Source organism: Carya illinoinensis, chromosome 10 (genome assembly GCF_018687715.1).
Source record: "Carya illinoinensis cultivar Pawnee chromosome 10, C.illinoinensisPawnee_v1, whole genome shotgun sequence".
Classification (NCBI taxonomy): Eukaryota; Viridiplantae; Streptophyta; class Magnoliopsida; order Fagales; family Juglandaceae; genus Carya; species Carya illinoinensis.
This window is the reverse complement of record NC_056761.1, coordinates 2,282,179-2,306,032: the sequence shown is the minus strand read 5'-3', so window position 1 is coordinate 2,306,032 and position 23,854 is coordinate 2,282,179. Positions and strand designations below refer to the sequence as shown.

At 31.1% G+C, this 23,854-nt stretch overlaps 3 protein-coding genes across 5 annotated transcripts; 1 reads left to right on the top strand and 2 right to left on the bottom strand.

The window, feature by feature from the left end:
• Positions 1-983: 983 nt before the first annotated feature.
• On the bottom strand, positions 984-22,107 carry LOC122279913 (heavy metal-associated isoprenylated plant protein 16-like). 3 transcript variants are annotated; one of them, XM_043090816.1, is made up of 3 exons: positions 21,795-22,107; positions 1,491-1,599; positions 984-1,369 (listed from the first exon to the last, which is right to left on the bottom strand). In XM_043090816.1, exons 1-3 carry the CDS (start codon positions 21,882-21,884, stop codon positions 1,104-1,106), a joined length of 465 nt encoding a protein of 154 aa, XP_042946750.1. In that variant the 5' UTR covers positions 21,885-22,107; the 3' UTR covers positions 984-1,103. The 3 variants fall into 3 exon arrangements, with proteins under 3 accessions (XP_042946750.1, XP_042946751.1, XP_042946753.1); XM_043090817.1 differs by lacking the exon at positions 21,795-22,107 and adding an exon at positions 1,696-1,882; XM_043090819.1 differs by lacking the exons at positions 984-1,369; positions 1,491-1,599 and adding exons at positions 19,135-19,526; positions 19,656-19,764 and having other exon boundaries at positions 21,795-22,099.
• Positions 9,119-9,491, top strand: LOC122279916 (40S ribosomal protein S28-like). The gene has a single exon (XM_043090822.1). It carries the CDS (start codon positions 9,119-9,121, stop codon positions 9,317-9,319), a length of 201 nt encoding a protein of 66 aa, XP_042946756.1. The 3' UTR covers positions 9,320-9,491.
• On the bottom strand, positions 15,235-16,199 carry LOC122279914 (heavy metal-associated isoprenylated plant protein 46-like). The gene is made up of 3 exons (XM_043090820.1): positions 16,061-16,199; positions 15,840-15,951; positions 15,235-15,685 (listed from the first exon to the last, which is right to left on the bottom strand). The coding sequence occupies exons 1-3, from the start codon at positions 16,064-16,066 to the stop codon at positions 15,402-15,404; spliced, it is 402 nt and encodes a 133-aa protein (XP_042946754.1). The 5' UTR covers positions 16,067-16,199; the 3' UTR covers positions 15,235-15,401.
• Positions 22,108-23,854: the final 1,747 nt, after the last annotated feature.

Here is a 23,854-nt window from a genome sequence, read left to right as displayed (position 1 = left end):
ACCTGTAGGAACTTTCAATGTGAACGCACAAGGGAGACCGAAAGCTACCTCGACACTAACTACTTGGCATGAAGAACACGTCGTGAGAAACATTCCACGTCCAGCCACCTAAGCGAGTTAAGTTGCTAGTACTAGTATACTTCTAGGTCATCGTCAAGTTGTTTAAGATTAATTTTTGCTGAGAAATATATATATTAATTAATCGAGAATGAAGTATAGAATATATATATTGTGATTGGTTAAAGAAAAAAAAATTTCAAATTGGGTTTATATATACGTGGGTTCTTAAGTTGTTTTATTTTCTGGGTTTTTATGATATATATGCATCATGTATGTATGTACACGTCACTCGTTGCATGTCATCATTTAGGGTTGATTTAGTTATGTAAAAATAAATTATCTCATCTTGTATGATTATTATAATTATTTTAAATTTTTACATAAAATATAATAAATAATTCAACTTTTTCAAATTTAAAAATAAAAATAATATTAAAAAATTATATTCTAACAATATTTTATTCAACTTTCAACAAAACATCTCATCTGAACTGTGTAATCAAACGAGACCGTAGTAGTTGATTTATCATCCCAACCAGATTCTTGATTCATGAACACTTTGATGCTCTGCTTAGTTCTACTACTAATTGGTAGTAATTCAATCAGTAAGAAATTTTAAAGACTTTCAGTTGACGTAGAGGTCCCTTTTTTTTTGTCTTTTATACATGTAGAAATTGAGTTGGATCGTAAATTGCTGTTTCGTAATTTTATTTTTAATCATTAATTCCTTTAAGCAGAGCATTAATTCGTTCGTGATCTTGTAGTATTATGAATTATTGAAGTTAATAATTCTCACTAATCATCCACACGAGTACGTACGTAGATCGATAAGAATTCATATTTGGGACGTTCTACTAATGAAATGTAATGATCTTTAAGAAGTATGATCAGAAGAAAAGATTCCAAAAACGATATCTTAGAGGTGAGAAACTGAACATCATGGATTTATATGTCTATAGAACATAATCATGATAACAGATAAAAAACAAACATTCATGCACGTATTATATTGAAATTTCTCCACTGCTAGCTCGCTCATGTCTCTACTTAGAACAGTAACATGTAATCCCTGTCGACGGCGCATAGAATGGATAGGAGGAGTAGGAAGGCGTATAATTATAAGGCCACGTCAGGTATTCTACTTTCGGTTCTTCTTTCTTCTCCTCTTTCTTGTCTTCCGCTACAGTAATTATGTCTGCACGTCCCACTTTCTTTCTGAGTAATTTTGTAAGTTTCACTGTATCAATCCTCTCTCCTTTTACTTCTATTTGGTCCTTGTTGTCTCCTTTTAAAGATGCTGACACCACCCCTGAACATCACATATATAGATGTACACCCATCAAAAAAAGAACTGGAAAAATATATTGTAATTTTCAGTGTTAATAAAATTTTAATATGTTATATCGACCCAAAATGTTGTATTTCGTTACCTGAAATGCCGACTGCAATCTTCAAGGCTTTGGAGCGGACTTTTTCTCCATCCAAATCACCAAAAAGGGACTTGTGGCCATCCATGCACACCTTTATCACCACCGTTTGCTGCAAGAAAAAAAGCCAAATCAACTTAATTTCAACCAGCAAAAAGCTATACAGTACTGAATTTGTTTGCTATGCATGATGAATCGATTCCAATACCTTCATGATTGTGATGGTTTTTCAGCTAAGATTGATGATGAGTATTGAGTATAGGACCAGATCAAAGCCTGATCAGCGATCACGTTCTTTTAGGATCAGAGAAAGGTACTGATAAAGGTACGGAAGGTAGCTTGGAAGGGGAGAGATCTAGTATTTCTTGTGGTTTTGAGGCACTCGGCTGTTTGAGATATGCTGCCATTTATAGGTCTCTTTCTCTTCGGAGACTTAACATGTCCAACTGCCTATACTTTGTCTGCATGCTATTTGGCGTTTTCTAAGATGATTCAGTACCTCCGCCCGCCTTCACTCTGAGTCGGAGCTGATCCGGTCATCGTCAAAAAATCATCCCCGCGCCAACGCGGAAGACTACTTCAACGTGACTTTAATACGAAAGTGGCTTTATTTAGACGAATGATAAATTAATGTTAATTTTTATTTTTATTATTTTTAGTCACTAGCACATTATATATTACTTTATGAATCGATGTTTAAATAAAAAATTATTTAAAATAAATTACATCAACTAGTGATGGACTATTAAAATTTAATATATTATATGGATCCATATTATTTTGTGGATTTCTTTTATAGATTCTTTTTATGAACGTAGCACTTCTCTTAGAGCTCATTTGGATATTAAAAATATTTCAAAATAAAAATTCTATATATTATACTATCATCGCACTTTTATTCTACTATATAAGATTTGACACATTTATTATTATTAGATAATCATTTATTAGATGATTCTTCATTATCTAATAGTGATAAATATATCACATCTTATACAGTGGGATGAAAGTGAGATGAGAGTATAGTGTATAGTATTACTCATTTTCAAATATCTATTAATAGTAATAAAATCGTTTGAGTTAAATATGTCTTATTGAGTTTTGATAAATGAGAGATAAAAAATTGAATAAAAATTTTATAAAATTAAAATTTCTTTAAATATTATTTTTGTTTTGAAATTTAAAAATGTTCTATTATTTTCTATATTTTGTTTAGCAGTTTAAAAAAAATTGTAATAATTAAATAAAAAATTAAACATTTGATATTGAAAAATATTTTATGTTTGATACTTGAAAATGAAATATTTAAAAACTAATATTTACGAATAAGCGTTAGTATAAATAAGAAAATTTTTGTAGGTCAACAAGGAGAGAGAAAGAAGTGAAGGCAAAAAATGGCAACCTGAAAAGCAAAGACAGATAGGCACAATCCAATGTATGTACACTATTTCTTAGTAGTGTTCTAGGGATACTACCTGCACCCTATGAGGAGAGGTAGCTCCCACAACCGGTGGGGGTGGGGATTTCCTCCCCAACACGAGTATAGCTGAAATGGGTTCTGAGCCATCTTGGACCTAGATATTAGCCAAAAAAAAAAATTTAAAAATAATTTACATAAATAAAAATAATATACATGATAGAAATTTAAAGCAAACGAACCAATGAAATACTACTAAAACTACTAGTCGACTACCTAATAAATTAATAATAATAACTAAGCTATTACAAAATTTGAGACTAAACAATTACAAAATTATAAACATAAAAGCATCCAAGCGACATTGTATCAACATTACAAATCATTGAATAGATTATACAAGTACAACTTATTCAAATTTCAATATTTTAAGAGAGTTGTTTGACTATGACAATTGGGACGGCTCGAGCGGGTGGTCAAGGGTGGAAAGACATGTAATCAGTGTTGCATATTGTGACTGTGAGTGTGACTATGTGAGATCATAAAATCTGAAACAACATTAACAATTTAATAGGAAAATAAATTAGAATTATAAACATGAAATAAGAATTAAAATTACAAACATATATTGGAAATGAAAAAATTAAAAACTAAAATCTGACTAACGATGATGAGAAGGGGATCAAGATGAAATATTAAGAAAAGATCATTTGCATTTTGGTCAATAGGCTTAGGATTAGGATTAACTCATTGAAATTTGAGGTTTGAGCTGCACATATTCATATTGTACAAACAATATGTAAATACAAAAATCAATTATGTACGAAAAATCAATAAAGGGATCATGCAAATTGTACAAACCTATGGGTTATGGCAAATGGTAAAATGGTAATGGTGGATCCAATAGCACGAAGTCATAATGCAGTGGAGGTAGACGTTATATGACTCGTCTCATGTATTGCTACAACAATTAATTTAGAAATTAGTACCGATGAAATTGAAATGAATATAAATAAATCAAAATATTAAAATAAAATCAATGATTACTATATCCATGCCGATCATCACCCTCCTTCTCGTTGGTTTCCTTAAACTCAAGAACATTCAGAACATAAATTTCCTTTTCCATCATCCAACTCTGCGTGCATATCAATGCCTTCACAGTAGTTTCATATCGGAACCTAAACTAATTTAGGGTTCCCAATCTGAAAGTTAAACCCTACAAAATCTGAAATCATACATCAAAATTCAAAAAATAAAAATCACACAATCACATGGACAATGAATTCTCCACATCACACAATTCACAAACAAAATCCCATCATCCATTTCCAATTCAGTCCCATCATTCCTCAAATCTCCATTCCAAAACTCAACAAAAATTAAAATGAAATCAAAATAATCGGTAGTGACTCAGTGAGGTTTGATTCTAACCTTCAGTGCAACAAATCAAACGGACAGTGATGGCAACAAATGACGGCGTCATTTTTGTCATAAACAAGACAATATCGTTTGGTATGGGGGGTTATTAAAAAAGCCCCCATTTGTTGACGTCGTTTCTTTCCAGATTTATATATATATAGAACGGGGCAGGAGAACCCAGAGTGGGGCTAAGCCCCCTCTATCCCCTACCTCCACTGGAGGCCCCAAATTCAAACGAGGCCACCAGGCCCCCACATCCGCCAGGGCTAGCCCAGAGCAAGGGGTGCCGGGCCCTATTGCCCACCCTAGAGTGCTCTATTTCCTAGTGAAAAATGAAAGGTTGATACTAACAATTTGAAGGTTCCCATTGCTTTCAAGCCTCCTTGAGACTAGTTGTTAGAGGTTGTCGGATTATTAAATGGTTTTCACAAAGGCCATCATGAATCTTTGGTATGGTTACACATTCAAAAAAGGACATTCCAAGCCTAAAACATTCCCTGACTACAAAGTGTTATACACCACACACCATTCTTCCAAATTGGAGAGCAGCAATGGGCAGGGAATTTGATGCATTGGTGGCTAATGGCACTTAGACTCTTTGTCCTAGACCATCACACAATCACATTGTTTGAAACAACTGGGTGTTTAAAATTAAATGGACTCCCGATGGCACAATTGATCGTTACAAAGCAAGGTTGGTGGCAAAAGGCTTCAATTAGCGCTATGGTTTGGACTATCATGAGACTTTCTTTCTAGTCATCAAATCAGCAATCATTTGTATTTTTCTTTATTTGGCTGTGACTTTTAATTGGGATATTAAACAGTTAGATGTTTCTAACACTTTTTTTACAGTTTATTGGATGGGGAAGTTTACATGGAATAACCATGGGGCTATGTTCATGAATCTAAACTAGACTATATGTGTCAACTGCACAAGTTCTTGTATGAACTAAAACAAGCACCAAGGGCTTGGTTTAGAAGATTATAACAACACTTACTTGACATTGGTTTCAAAGAATCTATAGTTGATTACAGTCTCTTCACATTACAGACTAATAAATTTAAATTTTTTGTCTTAATCTATGTAGATGGCATCATTGTCACAGGTTCTAGTACTTCTGTCGTTAAGGAGTTTATCTCTAGTTTGAATATTTCATTCCACGTAAGAAACCTTGGCCAACTTTCCTATTTTTTAGGCATTTAAGTTGCAAGAGATCATATTGGTCTACATCTCATACAGTCAAAATATATTTTTGACTTGCTTGAGAAAACACGTATGACAGGTGCACGATCTCTGGCTTCTCCAACAGTTTCTAGCACCAAACTTTTAGCACATGAGGGTGAGTTGCTGAAAGATGCCACTGAATATTGATAGATAGTAGGTGCCTTGCAGTATTGCTGCACTCTTTCTCTTCTAAATATCAATTATGTCGTCAACCAACTTTGTCAGTTCATGCATAATCCACATGAATCTTATTGGAGTGAAACCAAAAGAGTTTTGCGTTACTTGAAGGGTTCTATTGATTATGGTTTACTCTACACTCCATCCTCTATTACTTTAAATTCATTTTGTGATTTTGATTGGACTGAGAATCCAAATGATCGCAAATCTACTAGTGGTTATGGAGTTTTCATTGGCCAAAATCTTATCTCCTGGAGTACAAAGAAGCAGAATGTGGTGTCCAAGTCTAATACCGAAGTGGAGTATCAGTCTATGGCACTGGCTACAACAGAGTTGTAATGTATACGGATGTTATTTCGTGATCTTGGTGTTTCTCTTGCTTCTCCTCCTATTTTTATGGTTTGATAATGTTGGTGCGATTGCTTTTGCTTCAAATCCAATTTTTTATGTGTGCACCAAACATGTTGAAGTTGATTATCATTTTATTCGAGAAAAGGTAGTCAATAAAGATATTTTGATTTGCCACCTTTCCACACAAGATCAACTAGCTTATGTATTTACAAAGGGACAGACATCAATATGTGTTACATTCTTGCGTTCCAAATTAATGATGACCAATCTCCCCATTAATTTGCAGGGGGTGTTAGTGAATCTATTTCTCTACATGTTGCACGATCTTCTCAATTACTATTTTCAGGATATCTTGTTTCAGATCAACTCACTCAACAACCACTTGAGAACTCTCCTATGGTTACTCAACAGCTAGCATAGTTATTTTGAAATTTGTAAAATCTATATTAAAAGTGTACGTTAGCTTTGAAAGTGTATAGTCAAAGTTAACTCATTGTTTTACTCTGATTTGTTATATTGTATATCTATTTATTCTGATCAATGCATAGATCAAGTTACGTTGGTTAAATCATATTTTTTAACTTAATCTTATTATTCGGACGAGGCCACTAGGCCCCGCATCTACGAGACCCCATTGCCCACCCTACCCTATTTTCCCGTGGAAAATGAATGGTTGATACTAACAACCCACCCTAGAGTGCTCTATTTCCCCGTGGAAAATGGATGGTTGATACTAACAATTTGAAGGTTCCTATTACTTTCGGGCCTCCTTGAGACTAGTCGTTTGAGGTGGTCGGATTATTAAATCGTTTTCACAAACGCCATCATGAATCTTTGGCCGCACTTGGACAAATCAACGCACAGTGAGTTGACTCCATTTAATTTAAATTTTAAACCATCACGTAGATCAGCAGGAATATTCAAAGTGAATGTACGAATATTCAAGGTGTCGTGTTGTGAGAAACACAACACCTCGAGCAAGGCAAGTTCCAACCTCTGTACTTCGTTTAGGATGATTTTTTATTTCTGATAAAGTTTGTCTAGAACGAAGAATGTGATTGGTCAACAAAAAATAAGAACCTTGAGGCGTAAAGAACTCTCCTCTTCTGGATCCATGAACACGTTGATGCTCCGTTCCTGACTCAATAATAATTTTCCACACCTTTTTCTCTGAAGTTGATGGTCTAAATCTTTTTGTAAAGAATTTTCCTTCGGGTTAGGCATGCAAAAACGCGTTGAGTGGAAAATTCCATCAAAATCTTCTCTCTCTAAAAAGGTTTGAAACTTAGATTTGGTGAATGATTTTGCAGTCTTTGTCTTGAGTTTAAAATTTTGTTTTGCTTTGTCTTGGTGCTTGTCACATTTTGGGATCCATGTTAATAGGAGAATAATGGTTGAAATACTAGAGATGGATAATAAGCCTGAACTTTTGGAGACAGTGTTAAAAGGTTGTGGATTTGTAGTCAAAACAGAGCAAACCGTCTCTGTTTTTTACTATTTTGATAACTATTTCCTCTGTTGTTCGTTCTGGTACTTTTCCTGAACTTTGTTTTGGTGCTTCTATTGCTAGGTTGTGCTGGGAATTGGGCTAGGCACAGCATAAATGCAAGATCAAGCAATCTATGCGCATTAGTAGTTGTCCAGTCAATTTTTTGGTTAAATTTTGATTAAGAAATTTAATTTTTTAAATTTAACTAGTCACTTTTTAAAAATATAAAATAATAAACTCTCTAAATCTATCATTATTTTATTAAAATATTAATTTTAATATTTTTACTTATTTTTATCATAATAGTAATTGAAATATTTATTTATTATTAAAAAAGGGAGACATAAAAGCTACCTAACGCTAACTACTTGGCACGAAGAAAAGGTCAAATACATAAGTGGCTTTATTTAGACGAATAATAAATTAATGTTAATGTTAATTTTAATTTTAATTTTTATTATTTTTAGTCACTAAACCATTATATATTATTTTATGAATCGATCTTTAAATAAGAAATTATTTAAAATAAAGTACATCAACTAGTGATCTGCTACACTATTAAAATTTAACATATTACATAAATTCATATTATTTTATGAATTTATTTTGTAGATTCTCTTTATAGATGTAACACTTCTTTTAGAGTTTATTTGGATATTAAAAATATTTCAAAAGAAAAATTATATACACTATACCATCGTTCCACTTTTATCCTACTATATAAGAAATATCACATTTATAATAATGAGAAATGATATTTGCAGTAGTGGTTGTGCAAGCGGGGTGCAGTCGTTTTGAAAAAAATAAATTAATATGGGACCCATATGAACAAAAAAACTAACTTTTTAATCGTGGACCCCACTCTTTTTCAAAACGATTGCGCGACGTTTACAATTCCACGACTGTATGTAGCATTGCTCTATAACAATTGGATAATCTTTTATTGGACGATTTTTTATCATTTAATAGTGATAAATATATCACATCTTATATAATAAGATGAGTGTGTAATATACAACATTAGTTATTTCAAAATATCTGTTAATAGTAATGAAAATATTTAAAATTGTCTGCTTAATGGTTACTCACTGTTCATCGTTATTAATTCCTGATCGGTGTTAGCTTTATAACGCAAACGAAAAATTAAACGTGGTGCTGAGATTACAAGCACCTCTGCAGTTTATCATGTACATCGAAAGGTAGGTACAACATGAACATCAGGATTTACTGAACCCTGTAAAAATTGGTTGTTGTCATTCATCTTGGATTAACTGCATGCTGGTACTGGGATAGATTCCCAAGCTTGTACTGACTTTGCACACCTTTGTCCTAGAAAGGCTGTTTCTGCAGTACCCAACCCCCTTCTTTAAAAGCTTCATTGGCATGATCTCACTTCACTTTGGATTCCATGTGACTAGGTACTTACGTTTAGAAGTTACATAGGTTCTTATATTTTCATGCTCTTTGAAGAATTTGCACAGATGCCTATGTTTTCCTGCCTATTTTAGACAAACGTTATATCTTATAATTTTATTGGTTGCCTTTGCAGGATGAAATCTCAAGTGAAGCATGTTGTGATGGTGGAAGTTATGGGTCGAACTGGATCCAGGGGTCAGGTGACTCGGGTGATCAGAGTCAAGTTTCTGGATGACCAGAACCGGTTCATTATGAGGAATGTCAAGGGACCAGTGAGGGAAGGCGACATCCTTACCTTACTCGAGTCTGAAAGAGAAGCGAGAAGATTGCGATGATGGGCGGCGCATTGGTTCACCACCTCAATGTTACCGCTTTCTTCTAGTAGTTAGTAAATGGTACTTATTTGCATCGGTGTGGTTGAATTTTGATATGGATGTTGAAATTTTCTTTGTTGGAAACACTTGGTTTGATTATGCACTTGGAATCTAATACTCTTTTGAACTTTAACTTGGGTATAACTTCAATATTTGTCGTTGAACTCCATTGAAATTTAAAGTATCTCGTGTTCCTCGTCTCGAGTACTCCTGAACTTTGCTGCTTTGAAGGTAAGTTGTAGATTGGGTGTTATATTGTGATGCCACCCTTTGTGACGGGTTGAGATTTGTGCAACAAAATCCTTACTTGAGAAGATGTGAGTTATAGTTTAAACACGTTGACGGTTAAATTCCACCCCACTTCTGTAGTCCCGTTTCTTTTAAACCATTTCTCTGTTGTCGGATTGAATGTGCTTTGACCCGGTAAATCATCTGTGAATTGTTAATATAATGTGCATGGGTTCATAAGAATTAAGAGGGTTTTGATTGTGAAATACTCTTATCTTATCTCGTGATCATTATTATTTTTTTAAAATTTTAACATAAAATATAATAAATAATTCAAATTTTTTAAATCTCAAAATAATAATAATATTAAAAAATAATATTCTAACAATATTTTATTCTACTTTAATCTAAAATCATCTCATTTTACTATTCAAACATTCTCTAAATCTCAGCCTGACCTGTTTTTGGGAAACGTTAATAACCAAATTCTATTTGAGTTATTTTATGTTTAAGTCATAAAGTTTGTTAAATAATATTTAAATTTAAAATTTAATTTTTAAATTAAAATATATTATTTAAGTACTTTATTGTATACCGCATGTTAATAAAAAATTTCAGAATTTTTAAGATTTAAGAGGTTTTAAGCTTTACCAGCATGGAAAATGCTACATAAATTTACTTTTTATGTAGGAGTTTGAATAAGCTTCTACATTCCCAACTTTATATTTGCATTTTCTTGTTGCTGAGAGTAAATTTGTATCTACAATTACTTGCAATCTTATGGGCTTTCAATTGAGACGAAGGACCAATTAAAAGTTACAGACCTGTGAGCCAAATTTCAAACTGCCAATTGTAGGCTAGATTTTGGCACCTAAGGTACCAACTCAAGGCTATTAAAATGATAATCATAATAATAATAATAAAAATTAAAAATGTTAGATATTATAGGCAACTTCCTACACTTTGTTAGAAATAAAATAAAACTTATCATTAAAAATAAATATTTTATATAAAATCTAAGTTTTTTTAAATAAATGCTAGAGTTTTACGTACCGTAGAAATCATTTCAAATTATCAAGTACTTTTGAACCAACGACACAAAATACAACTTTTCTCGTGGTTTTTCTTTCTTTAGGGATATTTGTATAAATTGTATGTTGGTATTAGAGTTAAAGTTGTTTTTTTGCTGCCTGGGTTTTGGGATTTTTTGTAACTTTCAAGTATTTAATTGTAATTACGATTTTCTTTCGCTATAAATAAAAATTATTAATAAAATTAGAGTACCGTTATATTTTTAAAAGAAAAAATAGAGCAATCAAAATTTAAGAGCTCTACATATGAGCCACATCAAATTCAAACATTTCTCCATCTTTAACTAGACAATATATATAGTCAAAATACATATTTTATTTCAAAATATTGTTATTTTCGATTATTAATTAATATTAATGTCAATAATAATATTAATTAACTAATTTTGTACATGAATTTTTTTTTTTTTAATAAGGGGAGTGGGTGGTTTCGAACTAGATTTTTCATTTAAAAAATTAGGTCATATGGCATCATGCCATCATGCTTTTAACCTTTGTGCGCGGCTATTAATATTATTATATCTAATTATTAATTGACATATTGTTAGTGTAGTTGAAAAATATGAAAAAAATTTATAAATATTATTATTAAAAAAATAATATTATATTAATATTTTGGCTAATATATAGATAATTTAATGTGTGGTTATATGTTGAATGATTTTGATTTGAAGCAAAACATACAGTTTTAAGCAAAATTTAACTTCGAATTTGGCTAATTGCCAATGCTAATCAAAGAATTACTGTAGATGAAATCTTGGATGGTGGTGTTATAGCTAATCCAATGCCAGGTAATTTAACAAGAAATTCGCCATATTTGCTCTCAGCTGTTTGAGATTCTACTGCCATTTATAGCCAGGTCTCATTCTCTTCGAAAGGCTAGCTTGACAAATCGAACAGTGTACACACTTTGTCTACATGCTTTTCTACAGGGATTCACCTCGTGTCCATTCGGAGCTAGCACTCGTGCGTCATCATCAAATACCATGCAAAGGTTACTTCTTCAAATTTCTACACATGAACGTATGGTCCTGCGATTCTTCTTTCTAACGAGAACAGCACGGAACAGCGCGCTTGCTGGATTTGGGTGGCGAAAATATACTTTACTGTTATTTATTATTTTTTTATTATTTATTATTTATTTTTTTATTATTTTGTACTCCTATTTAATAATTTTTTATTATTTTTTCACTACTATTCACAGAATTTCTTAAATCACTTCATTACTTTTTCATTATTTTTTCACTAATAGTCCTTGCACTTCCTAGTGGGAATTTCCCTGGTATATGACTGATTTGAGACACTTCAATTAATTATTAACTATTTATATAAAAGAAGGTTGCTTAGAGCATTCACATTGGTTTGGCCAAATGAGATGCTTGACCAAATTTTATATAATTTGGCTCAAAAATCCTTCACATTGGATTGGGCAAGTCTAAAATAATTTGGACTTTTGTTACAGTGGTTGGCTAAAGATAGAAGACCACTACTCATTCATCAAACATTAAAATATTAATTTATCATTCCAAACAATTAAATTAAATTAATTAGAATATAATTAACATTTAACATTTAGAATATAATTATTATTAACATTTAATAATATTTTTTTAATATTAATTTAATTAGAATATAATTATTATTAACATTTAATAATACTTTTTTAAATATTAATTTAATTAGAATATAATTACTATTAACATTTAATAATACTTTTTTAATATTAATTTAATTAGAATATAATTACTATTAACATTTAATAATACTTTTTTGTAATATTAATTATAATATAATAATATTAATGTAATATAATATAATTATTAAATATAATATAATAATTATTATTAACATTTAATAATAATTTTTTTAATATTAATCTAATTAGAATATAATTATTATTAACATTTAATTGGTAGAATTACAAAATGTGAGAAAATAAATTAAATAAAAAATTTATTAATTTAATAATATTTTATTATTATATAGAGAATAAATAGCTAATCCAATGTAGAGATTGAATTTTGATGGAGTAGGCAAATATAAAAAAGTATTGATATTGACTAAATTTGAAGATAAATTTGGCCAAACCAATGCTAATGCTCTTATAACATTAGCTCTAATGAATCAATAGGAGTCCGTTTGGGCTACCATTGGACCTTTTTTTTTTAAAAAAATTTTTAATTTAATAATTAAATAAAATTTTTTAATAATATTGTGATTTTTCAAAAAAATATTTAAAAATATTTAAAATATACATGTAAAATATTTAGCATTACTAGTATTGCTTGCATCTTATGAGCTTTCAATTGAGGCGAAGGACCAATTAAAACTTACAGCCCTGTGACCCAAGTTTCAAACTGTCCATTGTAGGCTGGATTTTGGCACTTAAGGTACCAATTTAGGATAGATTTGTGGTATGGGATGAGATACAAAATTTTCATATAATTTTATTTTATTTTTTTTAAATATAATTTAAATATAAAATTTTTAAATTAATCATTACAACTTTTTGAAACTAATTATTACAAATTTTTCAAACTTTCAAATAAAAAGTAAAAAATAATTCTAACTTTTTCAAATTTCTAAATAAAAATAATATTATAAAACTATATTCTTACAATATTTTAATTTTATCATATTTTTTATTCAAATTTTTCTCTCTCATTTTACAAAACCTCATAAAACAACTATATCACTATAATTCACAAACTATTATATTATTATTCACAAAATTTTTATCTCTTCTTATTTCATAAACTTGCTGTTAAGGCTTTTAAAATGATAATATTAATAATAAAAAAATAATATTATATACTATAGACAATTTTTTGCACTTTATTTAAAAAAAATATTACTTATTATTAAAAGATAATTTTTTAGGTGAGATTTTAGATGTTTACATTTTTTTTCCAAATAAATGCGTGAGTCTTATGCCGTGGGAGACCGTGGAAATCATTTCAAATAATTGACGTTTGAGTCGACAACACAAAATCATTAATTACGCTTGGACGTTGAGTTGGTTGGTTGGTGAACACTAACGTTGCGTATACTTTACGAGCGTGTAATTATTATATAGTTATTTTGAGAAAAAAAAAAATAAGATTTTGAAAGATTAATTTTTTTATATGAATTTTATATTTATTTATTTTTATCAAAATAATTATGTGACGCTTGCATATTTATGATTATTAATAAATAATAATATTTTATGAATCTTATTTATTTAAATCAGTAGCATCCGGATCTGTATAAGCACCTAGTCTCCAAAATATGAGAAAAGATGAGTAACTTTTGGCATTTGAAAATTTTCATTTCAAACTTAATTTTTATCTCATTATTACAATTTTTTCAAATCTCTATACAAAATATAATAAATAATTTAACTTTTTTAAATTTCAAAATAAATATAATATTTTAATATTTTATCTTAAAACTCAAAATTCTTATCTCAAAATTTTCTACTACCAAACCGAACCTAAATTTGTTCAACAACTACAGCTCCTCAACCTTATTTATATTGGTATTTTATTAGTGAGTAGTTGATTGTAAAGAAAAGTAAAAGAAAAAAATAATAAAGAAAGAATAAAGAAATATTATTTTAATAAAATAGAGAAATAATAGAAAATGTGATGTAAAAAATTTTGAAAATATGAGTAGCTAAAATAGAGAAAGATGATTTTTAACTAAAATTTAGAAAAAAAATTTGATCATCCAGATGTGAATGCTCTTAAATTGAGATAGATTTAATTTTTTAAGTTAAAATGTATGAAGTAAGTTGAGATTAGTTTAATTTTTTTTTATGAAAACTTGAAAAAGTAATAAATCTCATTAATAATTAGTCTAAGATAAAGTAAGTTTAGTTAAACATCCAAACATAACCTAAATCAGCATGTCGGTCCAAATTCTAAATGTCTCTTTCCCCTCTCATCTTGCTTTTGCCTCAAGGGTACTTATGCCAATCCAGCAATCCGGCCGGGTTTGGATTCCATCCAGAAAGTTCAAGAAAAATGCTACTCTCCCCGAGAATTGAGTCCCGATTGGGTCTCAATATTTTCTTTTAACTTAGTGATTAATGAAGTGTTTTTTATTAATGTAAATTTTACTTAAAAAAATGTTTTAAGTGCAGAAAAAAATGAATGAAAAAAAGTTTCCCCGTCTCGTGCTAGACCCCGTATGTGGGTGTAGCACTGCTCACAAAGTTAAATTTTCCAAGGAATTTTGTTGACTCTTTTGTACATGGGTAGCATCGGGGGAGTCATCCAGTTCCAACCATAAGATGACTGATATTAACCATTTCAAATAAGCTTTTTGTCGAGTTGGATCGTGAGTTTTTTACATGCAGTTTGATAATTTTATTATTAATCGTAAGATGCCACACTTCAATTAATTCCTTCAAGCAGAGCATTAATATGTTTGTGCTCTTGCAGTACATTGAAGTCCATCACCCACGAGCAGAATTATCAGACAACCTATATATGTCGTTGTTCTTCAATCAGTTTCATCATCATGATATCATGAACCATCAAAATAAAGATTCAAAATATGATATCTAAAAGCTGAGAAACTCAACAAACTACCGATTTTTATTGATAAAAAGCGATAATTCAATTCCAGATCTGCATGCTCAACCCAGGAAAGCATTTGAAGAGAGAAAAACAAAAACTCATGTTGAAATTACATACTCAACTGCATGTTGTCTAGATCTACCGATAAACGTACAGACGTTACATGACGGAGCAAGGGTTGGAGCTCTCATGGCAATCCCTGACCTCATAGATTGGATAGGAGCAGTAGGAAGGAACACCACCACCACCACCATAAGGCCACGCAATGCACTCTACTTTGGGTTCTTCTTTCGTCTCTTCTTTCTTCTCTTCTTCCACAGAAATTATGTGTGCAGGTCCCACTTTCTTCCTGAGTAACGTTGTAAGTTTCACTGTATCAATCATATTCCCTTTTACTTCTATTTGGTCACTGTCTTCCCCTTTTAAAGATGCTGATTCCACCCCTGAACATCACATGCATTGGGGCGCACCCATCAAAAACAGAAATGGAAAAAATATATGTAATTTTCAGTATTAATAAAATGCTATATTAACAGCGGTGGTTGATACATAGCACTGTCGACCCAAATTAAATGTTGTATTTGATCCGTTACGTACCTGAAACGCCAACCGCAATCTTCAAGGCTTTGGTCCGGACTTTCCGTCCATCCAGCATACAACAGCAAAGGCAGCTGTGGCCATCCATGGACACGTTGATCAGCACCTTTTGCTGCAAAAACCAATGCAACTTTATATTAGCCAGCAAAAACTACATAATCTTTTAATTGGTCTGATTTTTCTCACATGCACGTACTCCTAGCTAGCAATTTCCAATATACCTTCATAATTGTCTTGGTTTTTCAGCTAAGATGATGAGTGCTGAGTATTGGACCTAAAGCCTCACGTCTTTTAGGGAGAGAAATACCCACAAGGTAGACGGGTAGCTAGGGGAGATGTTAACTAACTTCTTGTTGTTTTGGGGTACTCTCAGCTGTTTGAGTTACTACGGCCATATATAGGTCCCAGGTCGTGCTACTAGCTCGATGATGGGTCCCCATAAAGTCAAATGATTTTTTTATATCCTTAAATATTCTTTTTTTTTTTTTTAATTTACAACATCATTAAAATATATAATATAAAAAAAAATGTCGATAGAATTCCTTAGAACCTAAAGGCAGGTTTAGAGATTGCGATGAGATAATAAGAATTTTATAAATAGTAATAAGATAATTTGTGAATAATAGTGAAATAATTTATATTGTGAAAGAGAAAAAAATAAAAAAAGTATTATAAAATTAAAATATTGTAATAATATAATTTTATAATATTATTTTTATTTGAAAATTTTTAAAAAATTGAAATTACTTTTTATTTTTTATTTAAAAATTTTAATGATTAGTTTAAAAATATATATAATAATTAATTTGAAAATTTTGTATTTTAATTATATTTGAAAATAAGATAAAATAAATTAAATTAAGATCAGATAAAAATTTGTGTCTTAGCCCAAAGATACCCTAATTCTCGGTAGCTTTTAACTTTTTACTTTAAAAAAATATAGTTACAAGTATAATTATGTACTAATTTATACATCAATATGATATGATTGGTTAAAAAGTAAATTTTATTAAAAATAATGTTAATTTAAATTTTAAATATAAATAAATCAGTATTAATACACACGTGATTATATTTATATATAGTAAAAAATATGTGATTATATTTATATATAGTAAAACTTTTTTCTTAAAGTCTCTTTCTGTACGAAAGGCTTGAGCTATCGAACAGTGTACACTTTGTCTGCATGCTTTTGCGTTTTCTACGCGGATTCACCACTTGCTACGTCATCATCAACTTATACCGAAGATTAGTTCGTCGTGACATGATTATTTAATGTATATCTACTGCTTTGAGAGATCGACTTTAATTAATTATGAACTATTTTAAATTAAAAAAAAAAAAAGTCGCTTATAACAATATTATCTCTCACCAGTCAATAGAGAGAGAAAGACGTGACCAAATAGCGAGTGGGACCGGAAATATATAAAAGGGAAAGACAGATAAGCAAAACCCAACGCGAGTAAGAAGTCTACTTTTTCAGTCGTTGGGAAGACGATAAAATGTTGGATATTACGAATTAAAAGGTTGTTCCGATTGCTTTCTTCCTTAAGACTAGTCGTTTGTGGTGGTCGGATTATTAAAAATTTTCCTCAAAGACTTTCAATATTGTATGTAGCTTTGGCTGGCTACATTAGTCCGCTGATTGTCTCGTTGATTTAATTTTAAACCATCCCAAATACCTGTAGGAATTCTCAATGTGAACGCACAAAGAGACCTAAAGCTACCTAACACTAACTACTTGGCATGAAGAACAAGTCGTGAGAAACATTCCACGTCCAGCCAGTTGCTTGTACTAGCTAGCTAGCTAGTACTTCGATCTAGATCATCATTACTTTGTTTAAGATTAATTTTTGCTGAGAAATATATTAATTAATCCAGAATGAAGTATAGAATATATATATTATGATTGGTTAAAGGAAAAAAAAATTCAAATTTGGTTTATATATACGTGGGTTCTTAAGTTGTTTTATTTTCTGGGTTTTTAAGATATGCATCATGTATGTATGTACACGTCACTCGTTGCATGCCATCATTTAGGGCTGATTTAGTTATGTAAAAATAAATTATCTCATCTTATATAATTATTATAATTTTTTTAAATTTTTACATAAAATATATTAAATAAATCAATTTTTTCAAATTTAAAAATAAAACTAATATTAAAAAAATTATATTCTAACAATATTTTATTCAACTTTTAGCAAAACATTTCATCTAAACTGTGTAATCAAACGAGACCGTAGTAGTTGATTTATCATCCTAGCCAGATTCTTGATGCATGAACACTTTGATGCTCTGCTTAGTTCTACTACTAATTGGTAGTAATTCAATCAGTAGGAAATTTTAAAGATTCATATTGAAGGGATTCATGATGTATCTCTAAATTAACTAGTGTTTAGGAGTTGATATTCCAATCCGAAAAGGCAAAAATTAAATTTCAAACTTGTCTGTTTTTTCAATAATGTTAAAAATAATAATTTTTTAGGAGTTTTTAACATTTTTTCAGTAATGAAATTGGAACGATTACTCTTCTTCGTACACTTAAAGGCATACGTGAAAAAGCCCCAGATAAAAGGTCCAAATTAATATTTTTTTAGTTCCAGGTTACATACTTTCACTCTTATTAATGAATTGAGTCAAGATGAGATGAATTATTTATAAATAATAGTGAGTTGAGATGGTGGAGTACTAGTGAGTTTTGTAAAACCCATCTAAGATGAGTTTGGATATTAAAATCACGAGTTTAGAAGTATCTATAGGTACATGTAGTTGAAAAAATTTATGAATCTGTATGTAAAGAGGTTTTGAGTTAAGATGACTTTAATGATTTAAAAATTTAGGATTTAAATGATAAATTTAACTTATAATTAGATTAAATTGAATTGAGTTAAAAGCCCCAAACGGGGCCGTAACTATTAGGCTTGCAATCGTTATCACTCTACCATTCCGTCTTGCTCCGGATTCCATCCAAAAAGATAAAAAAATTTCAAAGACTTTCAGTTGACGTAGAGGTCCCTTTTTTTTTCCTTTATACATGTAGAAATTGAGTTGGATCGTAAATTGCTGTTTCGTAATTTTATTTTAAATCATTAATTCCTTTAAGCAGAGCATTAATTCGTTCGTGATCTTGTAGTACTACTGCATCATTATTGAAGTTAATAATTCTCACCAATCATCCACACGAGTACGTAGATCGATAAGAATTCATATTTGGGACGTTCTACTAATGAAATGTAATGATCTTTAAGAAGCATGATCAGAAGAAAATATTCCAAAAATGATATCTTAGAGGTGAGAAACTGAACACCGTGGATTTATATCTCTATAGAACAGAATCATGATAACAGATAAAAAAAACAAATATTCATGCATGTATTATATTGAAATTTCTCCACTGCTAGCTCGCTCATGTCTCTACTTAGAACAGTAACATGTAATCCCTGTCGACGGCACATAGAATGGATAGGAGGAGTAGGAAGGCGTATAATTATAACGCCACGTCAGGTATTCTACTTTCGGTTCTTCTTTCTTCTCCTCTTTCTTGTCTTCCGCCACACTAATTATGTATGTCTGCATGTCCCACTTTCTTCCTGAGTAATTTTGTAAGTTTCACTGTATCAATCCTCTCTCCTTTTACTTCTATTTGGTCCTTGTTGTCTCCTTTTAAAGATGCTGACACCACCCCTGAACATCACATATATATATGTACACCCATCAAAAATAAAAAAAAAAAAAAGGAAAAATATATTGTAATTTTCAGTAGTCATAAAATTTTAATATCTTACATCGACCCAAAATTTTGTATTTCGTTACCTGAAACGCAGGCTGCAATCTTCAAGGCTTTGTAGCGGACTTTTTCTCCATCCAGCTCACCCAAAAAGGACTTGTGGCCATCCATGGACACCTTTATCACCACCGTTTGCTGCCAAAAAAGCCAAATCAACTTAATTTCAACCAGCAAAAAACTTTACAGTACTGAATTTGTTTGCTGCAAATACTAATGTAACTTTATATTAGCTAGCAAAAACTACAAATATCTTTTAATTGGTCTAATTATTCTCACATGCAGCACGTACTCCTAGCTAGCAATTTCTATACCTTCATAATTGTCTTAGTTTTTCAGCTAAGATGATGAGTATTGAGTATTGAACCAAAAGCCTCGCATCTTTTAGGGAGAGAAATATGGCGGTGCTTAAAAATTGAAGGTAGACTGGTAGCTAGGGGAGATATTAACAATTTCTTATTGTTGTAAGGTACTCAGGGTTCTAGGCATTGGATTAGCTATCTTAAAGCCAAAATTTGGCTAATATGTCACTTTTTGTCTTTTGGCTAATCATTCAAAATTTAAAGTCCACATTGGATTAACAATCACATTCTCTATAATATTAATATTTTTTTTTTATCTATTTTGGAATGCATGTTTTTTATTTGTTTAAATACTTTTTTATTTTCATTTTCATAATCTCCAACTCTCTCCAACAATCTGCTACAATCTATACAATTAGCATCTCTAGTTGAGCAACAAATTGTGCCACTAGTACCATCATTTTCACAATCCAATCTATAATTTCAGCACTTCCACTATTGGTGCCCAAAATTTACAAATCAAATCACAAATACAAATAGACTGCTCAAGACAACTACAAATCAAATTAAAAGCTTTACGAAGGGGGAAAAACAACATGCAAGGATATAGTTGCCGCCCAAAATTTACACAAATTATCACAGAATGTTGCTGCCCACATATAACAGCAGCTCTTAGTTGCTACCCAAAATTTACACAGATTATCACAAAACCAGGAAGCTCCTTCACATATAACAGCATCATATAGCTGCTACCTACATAGTTGCTTGCCCAAATATAACAGCAGCATATAGTTGCTGCCCAGAAAATTTACACAGAGTACAATTGAGTGGATCTGCGAAAAGTTCAAATATAGCACCAAAGCCTGAAATACAGGGAAAAAGCTTAAAGATAACATCTTTAATGCTCACCAACCGCCTTTGAACCTCTCTCTCTCTCAAAGCTCTTATTCACTTCTAGACTGAACTCACACGGTTCAGATCCATTTCCCTTAACTCTCACTGAAAGGATGAGTAAACTGGATATGTTGAATCAGGTACACGCTTTTTAACTGCTTTCATGTCTCATGTTTTGAAATGAAGCAATTTGGAACCTTCATTTGTTGTTCATTTTCTCAACTCATAAGTTTTGTTTGCTTCTTTTCCTTCTTTAAACTCTAGATTTTGCAACCTTTTTAAAACTATTTGACGTTGTGCTTTACTTTGCAGACTCATATCTTCAAAGTGAATATACACTGTTACGGATGTAAGCAGGGAGTGAAGAAAATAGTGCAGAAAATCGAAGGCGTGCAAATTATTATATCTGACCCCTTTTCTTACAAAAGTAGTATTTTCGAGTTTCTCAATTTTGTTTGTGCCACTGTGATTTTTAAATCTACATTTTTATGATTTAGTTGTTCATAAAGATTAATTTTTCGCCTTTTTTCCCCTTTGCTTTTGGCTAGGAGTTTATGCTGCACATGCACTTAGACCAAGGTAAGGTGAGGGTTTCAGGAAATTTTGATCCAGCCAGACTCCTAAAGAAGCTATAGAAGTCAGGAAAACCTGCAAATCTCTGAGGACACCAAAAAAGTTCAAACTTGAACCAAAACCATCTCAATAATCAAGTTCAGAAACATGCAAATCGAGAACGGCAAAGGAGGCACAGACAACAAATCTCAAAAAGGTGGGAAGGACAAAAAGGGAGGGCAAGAACCACAGCACCAAATGAAAGGGGCTAAAGAAACACAGATGCTATTCTTGTAAACCCTAAATCTTGTAACACCAAATAAGAAACACAGATTCTATTCTCAGAGATATGCTTATGTCTTTTTTTATCAGTACATGGACAGCAGCATATGTGTGACGAAATTTTTTAACATCGCATACCTTGCCCGGCCCGCCTACCTCGCCCGACTGGAAGAGAGAGCGAGCAGGCGGGCTCTGAACGAAAATGCGGAGAGTGGGGGGCGGTGGCATCACGAAGACCAGACCAAACCGAACGCGTAGAAGCGGCGATGATGGAGGAGGATATTGCCGGAACAGCTGATGGTGGGGAAATCTTGGGGGGTGATCGTAGGCAACCAAACGCGTGGGGGAAGAAAAGGTAAAGGTGAAGTTTCTAATACGCGTGGGAAAGAAAGTGAAGCGGAGAGAAGAGAGGTCGGTTTAGTTGGATGAATATTTTATTTAAAAACAAAAATTCTGTAGTCCGTGACTTTTGCGGACTTTTGCCCAACTTATAGCAATCTATCATTGAAAAACTTGACCAAACTTTAAATAATTTATATAAAAAATACTCTGCATTAAATTGGATGTATTTAAAATAATTTAGATTTTTATAATAAATAAAGAATTATAGTTTATTTACTAAACATTAAAATACTAATATTCTATTTCAGGGTAGAACCATCCTACCAAAGCCATATCGTTTGTTTCTTTTGCCTTTTACCTGTATACTTGTGGGACATCTTTTCATTTTCGTATTGCCAAGAATTAATCAGTGAAAAAGCAATTTCTTCGAGGAAATTTCTAACAAGAGACGATAGAACAATGGTGCAATGAACTAACGATATTCTTCTATTTCCTTTCTTCATATAGTGCTCTCCACTTATGTCGTGCAAACTTTTATCATTTTTTTTTTTTTTATACAAGTTTTATAAAGAGTCTGTTGCTAGATATTTAGCTAGTAATTAATCAATTTATATAAAAGTTTAGATGAGTTTAATATCAATTTTTGGTTATTAGCATTCAATGAACTTAGAAAATATGATTTTTTAATATTAATTTAATTAGAATATAATTATTATTAATATTAAATTGGTAGAATTACAAAATGTAATAAAAATAAATTAAATAAAAAATTATTAATTTGATAATATTTTATTATTATATAGAGAGTGAATGACTAATCTAATATGGTGATTAAAATTAAATGGAATAGGCAAATGCAAAGAAGTGTGATATTGGCTAAATTTTAAAGTTCTATTTTGTAATGCTCTGGTCTTATAGGGTCGGAGAGTTATTTCTTGTTACTTAAAACTCATATTTTATTAAAATATTTATAGACTCCAAAATTTAAAATCATCATAATACTACAAAATCTCTTAATAAAATCTGTCAATCCTCATAAATCTTCTATGAGTAATTCACTATGCTTAAACAATCATCTCACTCATACTCCATAATCCTGATCCTTAGCTGAATTATTTCAAAATCATCTGAAAAATATTGTGAAGATAATGGGTGAGTTATCAACAGTTCAGTAAGCATAGAACATATACTAGTGTGTAAACATGAGTATTTATAGAGTTTAGGATGCAGAACAAAAATATTTACTTTCAGAATACTAAAATCAGAACATTTGCTTTCAGAATGCAAAACATGTATCAAAATATCAGAGTGAAACTTTCAGAAACAATCTTATTCGAAAATAATCTTTTGGCATACCATAAATAATCATCATCATCATATCAAAGCATTATATCAGAACAAATGCCATGTATAACCCATGTGGTAGGGTTGTGCATTTGCAAATGACCAAGCAGAACAAAAATCACTCTGTCACCAAGGTGTGCACTCAAACAAAAACCACTATTATAACCCGTGGTTGGACCGTATCCACCATTATAACCCGTGGTTGAGCCATATCCACCATTATTACCCATGGTTGGGCCATATCCACTATTATCACACGTGGTTGGGCCGTATGCCACTATTATTACCTATAGCTGGGTCGTAATTGAACAAAGCGGAAATATAATCAAACTCAAAATCAGAAAGTCATGCCAAAAGTTTTTTAGAAGTCATATATTATCAAAATAAAGTACTAAACATAATCATATCATCTTCTTATTCAAAACAGTTCCAGAGCATATTCACATAATCATGCACAAATTTTTATATTCGCTCTTTTTGCATAGTTCAGGATACAGAATGTCAAAAATAAG

Excerpts from the sequence above, each read along its gene's own strand:
- LOC122279916 (XM_043090822.1), top strand. The coding sequence starts at position 9,119 with ATGAAATCTCAAGTGAAGCATGTTGTGATGGTGGAAGTTATGGGTCGA.
- LOC122279914 (XM_043090820.1), bottom strand. Across the intron at positions 15,686-15,839 it reads GATTGCGGTTGGCGTTTCAG|GGGTGGAATCAGCATCTTTA; the intron begins GTACGTAACGGA and ends TGTGATGTTCAG.
- LOC122279913 (XM_043090816.1), bottom strand. The coding sequence starts at position 21,884 with ATGCCACCGCCCCCCACTCTCCGCATTTTCGTTCAGAGCCCGCCTGCT. Across the intron at positions 1,600-21,794 it reads AGGTAGGCGGGCCGGGCAAG|CAAACGGTGGTGATAAAGGT; the intron begins GTATGCGATGTT and ends TTTTTCTTGCAG. Across the intron at positions 1,370-1,490 it reads GATTGCAGTCGGCATTTCAG|GGGTGGTGTCAGCATCTTTA; the intron begins GTAACGAAATAC and ends TGTGATGTTCAG.